General features: G+C 40.8%; 1 protein-coding gene across 1 annotated transcript; it reads right to left on the bottom strand.

Moving 5' to 3' along the window:
- Nucleotides 1–297: 297 nt before the first annotated feature.
- On the bottom strand, nucleotides 298–1,443 carry LOC105032844 (histone H2B.3). The gene has a single exon (XM_010907422.4). The coding sequence runs from the start codon at nucleotides 879–881 to the stop codon at nucleotides 456–458; it is 426 nt and encodes a 141-aa protein (XP_010905724.1). The 5' UTR covers nucleotides 882–1,443; the 3' UTR covers nucleotides 298–455.
- Between the last annotated feature and the right edge of the window lie 3,281 nt (nucleotides 1,444–4,724).

Genomic DNA, 4,724 nt, shown 5'->3' with positions numbered 1-4,724 from the left:
ATAATATTTCATGCACCTCGACTCCGACAAATTCTTTTCAATTTCTTATTTCTTTTAAAATTTTATTTTCCATCTAAAAATTATGTGACCAACAATAACAATTTTTAAATATTTTTGATTAAAATTTTCCCACAAAATATGGAAAAGATTACAACCAAACATAAACAGATTCCGCATTTCCCCTCAATTAGAAATTGAGGCTCATTTACCTGCGACAAAACAACAAACTGCGAGAACAAATATTTATCTGAAAAGGGGGAAAAACTGCAAACCGCAACGTGGTCCAGAGACAAAACCTGAAGCCTGAAATCAACAAGAAAAACCTTTTTCTCTTATAGGCATTTACAGCAAGACCCACCACCGCCCATCCAACCCAAAATACAGGCCTTAAAAAAAGCAGTCAACAAGAAACCCTAAAAACGAGCAAACCAAAACCCTAACACCGAAACACAAACTTAAGAGCTGGTGAACTTGGTGACGGCCTTGGTGCCCTCGGAGACGGCGTGCTTGGCGAGCTCGCCGGGGAGGACGAGGCGGACGGAGGTCTGGATCTCCCGGGAGGTGATGGTCGGCTTCTTGTTGTATCGAGCGAGCCTGGAAGCCTCCTGCGCGAGCTTCTCGAAGATGTCGTTGATGAAGGAGTTCATGATGCCCATGGCCTTGCTCGAGATCCCGATGTCCGGGTGGACCTGCTTCAACACTCTAAAGATGTAGATCTTGTAGGTCTCGCTCCCCTTCTTCGCCTTCTTCTTCTTCTTCTTGTCGCCCGCGCCGCCCTCCTTGCTCGGGAGACGCTTCTCCGCCTTGGGCTTCTTCTCGGCGGGGGCCTTCTCCGCCACCGCCTTCTTCTCCGCAGGCTTCTTCTCCGCCTTGGGCGCCATTGGAAATCGAAATAGGGCTTTTGGGGAAAGCGAGCGAAAGAGCGAACGAATGGAAGGAGAAATATGAAAAAAATGGATTTTGAGGGATCATTATATAGGGAGAGGAGAGGGATAATAATTGGACAATTGCGTTTGGCGCGGATTCGTGAGCTGGCCCTCCGTAAACCGTTGGATTAGCAAGGCATTTGCGATATCGAACGGCCGATACCCGATGAGGTTCAATCGAGCGAATCGGCGAACATAGTTTAAAAGAAGCCCCCGACGTTCGCTTTAATTACAGAAATGGCTCGCCAGCAATTGCCTCACATAATTTCAGGCATGCCGCACGTGCACAACACGTGCAATGGCCCATCTTAATCAAAATAATAGAATAAGACGAGGTTATGAGAATTGAGAAGACATTCAAGACCAACGTGCAACATTTCCTCGCGAGTGCAGAAATAGGGTTAGGCAAAAACGAAGACTTCCTTTCACGGGTCAGAGTAATGATGTGTAATCAATTAGTCACATGCGAAACCCACCAAACTTTTCTAGAATTGCAGTACACGGCATGAACACAGCGGCTAGAAAATAGAATTATCTTAGCATGTAATTTTTATTTTCTTTACATTCGGTATTTTTCTTTGGATATTATTACTTTTGGAAAAGTTAATAGATTTGGTATTGCGGTATCTTAGAATCACTACATCCATACACTCACTGATTAATCTTGATCCTCTAAAAAAAATTAGCAACATGTGCAGTGCCAAGCGCAGAGGATCAATAGGAATGGAAAAAAAGGCTGAACTGAGTCTATCAAACAACACATTCATAATATGGTTGCTGTCTAACTAATAATCATGCTTAGAATGAAAGTTATTATTTCAAATGACAAGCCTTTTTAGAAATAAAGAGGAAAAATTAAGGGCATGTTTGATACAAGAATGGAAATGAGTAACAATGTTCTAATAATTTAGTTTTTAGAAATCCTATTTGATTTTTGGAAAAAATAAAAATACTCTAATGTTTCAAAATCCAATTCCTACGCCTTCTATATATTTAAATCTTATTCCTTTCTGATTCTAATCACATACCAATTGCATTGTGAAATACAACCACTCTAATTCTCATCTAATTCATTTTAATTCTGATTTAACCAAATGCAATGCATTTAACCTGCAAAGCAAGCAATAATCATCACGAAAGACATAATTGCAGTATTACAAGATAAAGAAATGATAAAAGTGGGATAAGGCAACCTACAAACTAATAAAACAATGTTGAAGGAGAGACTAGGATACGCATGGTCAAAGGAGGGCAGCAACTGCGACCACAATGACGGTAAGGCAACACAACGGCAACAAGCTACAAGCCTAGAACCCACGCAAAAAACAGAGCAAAACATACATCAACAACGAAGAGCATTTGCAACAGGTAAAACGTTCCACAAAATTACACTCGCTGACAAGAACGAAATATGCTTGATGATCAGCAGGAGAATAAGCGATCTTCCATTATCCAAGACCAGCTTCACATGCACAACAAAAATAACTTCACCGTGGAGCAACTCCACAGCGCTTTCCAAAGTATACCTAAAAAGTATTTTAGCCGCCAGCTGATATTGCCACAGAAAGGGGGGAGAGAGAGAGAGAGAGGAAGAGAGAGAGAAGACTGGACCCAGGATCCATGGAAGAGTACAAAGAAAGAGAATCTCTCCTTACAGAAGTCTTCTACCAAAAGGGGAAAAAATGAAGGTGCGTTTTTAAGAAGAAGACCTGACACCATATGTGCACGAGTTAAAACATCTTTGAATTTCCTGACCTGATAAATTCATCAGCAAATGTTCTGTATGTTTATAGTCTGTATGTTAAAACATCTTTGAATTTCCTTACCTGATAAATTCATCAGGAAATGTGTAAAAACCTCTTGAGTCAGGAGAGCTGAGTTTAGAGGCTTTTTTTTTCCAAAAGGTTTTTGCACATTGCTTCACAGATCACCAACAAAACTAATATATCATGATCGTCATCATCCAACAAATGTCAGATGGTCCCAGGTTTCCTGAAAGGCTGCAGAAATTTCCCAAAAATCATGCCTAGAGAACAGAGCTTCTCCCAGGACCTTCTACTAGAAGGTCGAGAGTTTCTGCGAATGAGAGGTCTTACCTAGATTAAAACTGAGAACAATCAGCCTACTGGCAATTAGTTTCAGAATTTCATCACTTGGCAATGAACTTACAATGAAGCATATGGAAAACAAGACAAACATGTTATGGCGGAACAGCTTCCAAGGTACAAAATTGATAGGAGGAGGCCATTTTATGCATCTTCTCTAAGGTTTTCTCGTAACAAGGATAACAACTTGCAAAAAATAAAAAGCATGGTATCAAAATGTCATACCTCTATCAACTCCCATGCTAAAGCAGTATAAGTGGATGATCATATCATGGAACAACTAAAGAATGAAAATGAGAAGATTGAATATTAAAATCATGAAGACTAAGACTGTGGATTGCAAATTTATGATCGAGTTAACAAGGATGAAGCAGACCCCCAAGTCAAAAATATCATGACTCTAACCATTCACTAATGAGAGCAGGTGGATGATTATGGCTCAAAGGAAGAATGAATTGCTTGACAATTTATAAACTGAAGAACTTCCCAAATTAAGCATGAAGAATATAAAAAATGAGATCTAGAAAAGGAAAAGGTGATAGGAATCATTCACCTCTCTATTGCAAAGGTACAATTTTACCACTCAGAAAAGAATAACACTATAACTCATATGTTTATGGAATACAAACACTGCAGGCAAAAGATCCAGATATCATATTCTACAAAAAGAATCAAAAGCAGACTATACTCATTCGACACACTTCATGTACCACCCCAAGGCCCTAAAGGAGGTGTTTTGAATCATAAATCTAAAGTTTAAAGAGGAGAATAGGATGCCAGATAGGGGTGGCAATTTTTTCTGATCTGATGGGTATCCAATTCGATCCAACCCGATTAAGAGACAGGATAGATATGGGTTTTAGAAAAAATATCCGAAAAGAATTTGGGTCGGGTACGGATAATGGCATATCCCGTCCCGAACCCACCCCGATATATCTTTTATTTAAATTTTAAAAGCACCCCCTCTCTCTCTTGTTTATATCAAATCCACCCGTCTCTCTGTCTCTCTCTCTCTACATCAAACCCGCTCCCCTCTCTCTCTCGTTTACATCAAAACCGCCCTCTCTCTCTCTCTCCTTCCCTCTCTCTCTCTGTCTCGCTCGGCAGCTGGTGGGTCTCCACTCTGCCCCCCACCTCTAGTGGCGGCCTGACGGGTCCCCACCCCTAGCGACTATGGCCCAATGTCAGAAGTCGGAACCCTAGCCATCATCTAAGCTTCCCTATTTGGCTGCTCCAAGCCTCCCACCCGATCGAGATTCCTGGGGATGGAAAAACTAGAGAAAAAACATGGGAAAAACATAAGAAAAATCAACAAAAAACATAGGAAAGATGGAAAAAATTAACAGGTAAGACCTTTTCCCACATAGATTGATCATTTTTTTCCTTTTCAATTCTTTTTCTTTTTATTTTATTCTCTTTTTCCAAGATCTATGGGGAAGGAGAGCACCTGAGAGAGATCAGAGGGGTTCTTTAGGTTCCAATTAGGGTTTTTTCTCAAGCATATGGGATTTTGTGCAAGTTTTGGCGGTGTGAGTCGGTCCCGATTGGGGAAAGAGAGCACCTGAGGGAGATTGGAGGGATTTTCTAGGTTTTGGTTGGGGTTTTTTCTCAAGCATATGGGATTTTGTGCGAGTTGTGGTGGTGTGAGTTGGTCCATTGAGGTTTTGAGAGCTCAATCTTGGTGGAAGCATGA

The sequence above is a fragment of the Elaeis guineensis genome, chromosome 10, assembly GCF_000442705.2.
Source record: "Elaeis guineensis isolate ETL-2024a chromosome 10, EG11, whole genome shotgun sequence".
Classification (NCBI taxonomy): domain Eukaryota; kingdom Viridiplantae; phylum Streptophyta; class Magnoliopsida; order Arecales; family Arecaceae; genus Elaeis; species Elaeis guineensis.
Note: the sequence above shows the minus strand (reverse complement) of the source record. Positions and strands in the feature narration are given on the sequence as shown.

What these genes read in the sequence shown, in the direction of transcription:
- LOC105032844 (XM_010907422.4), bottom strand. Translation starts at nt 881, where the DNA reads ATGGCGCCCAAGGCGGAGAAGAAGCCTGCGGAGAAGAAGGCGGTGGCG.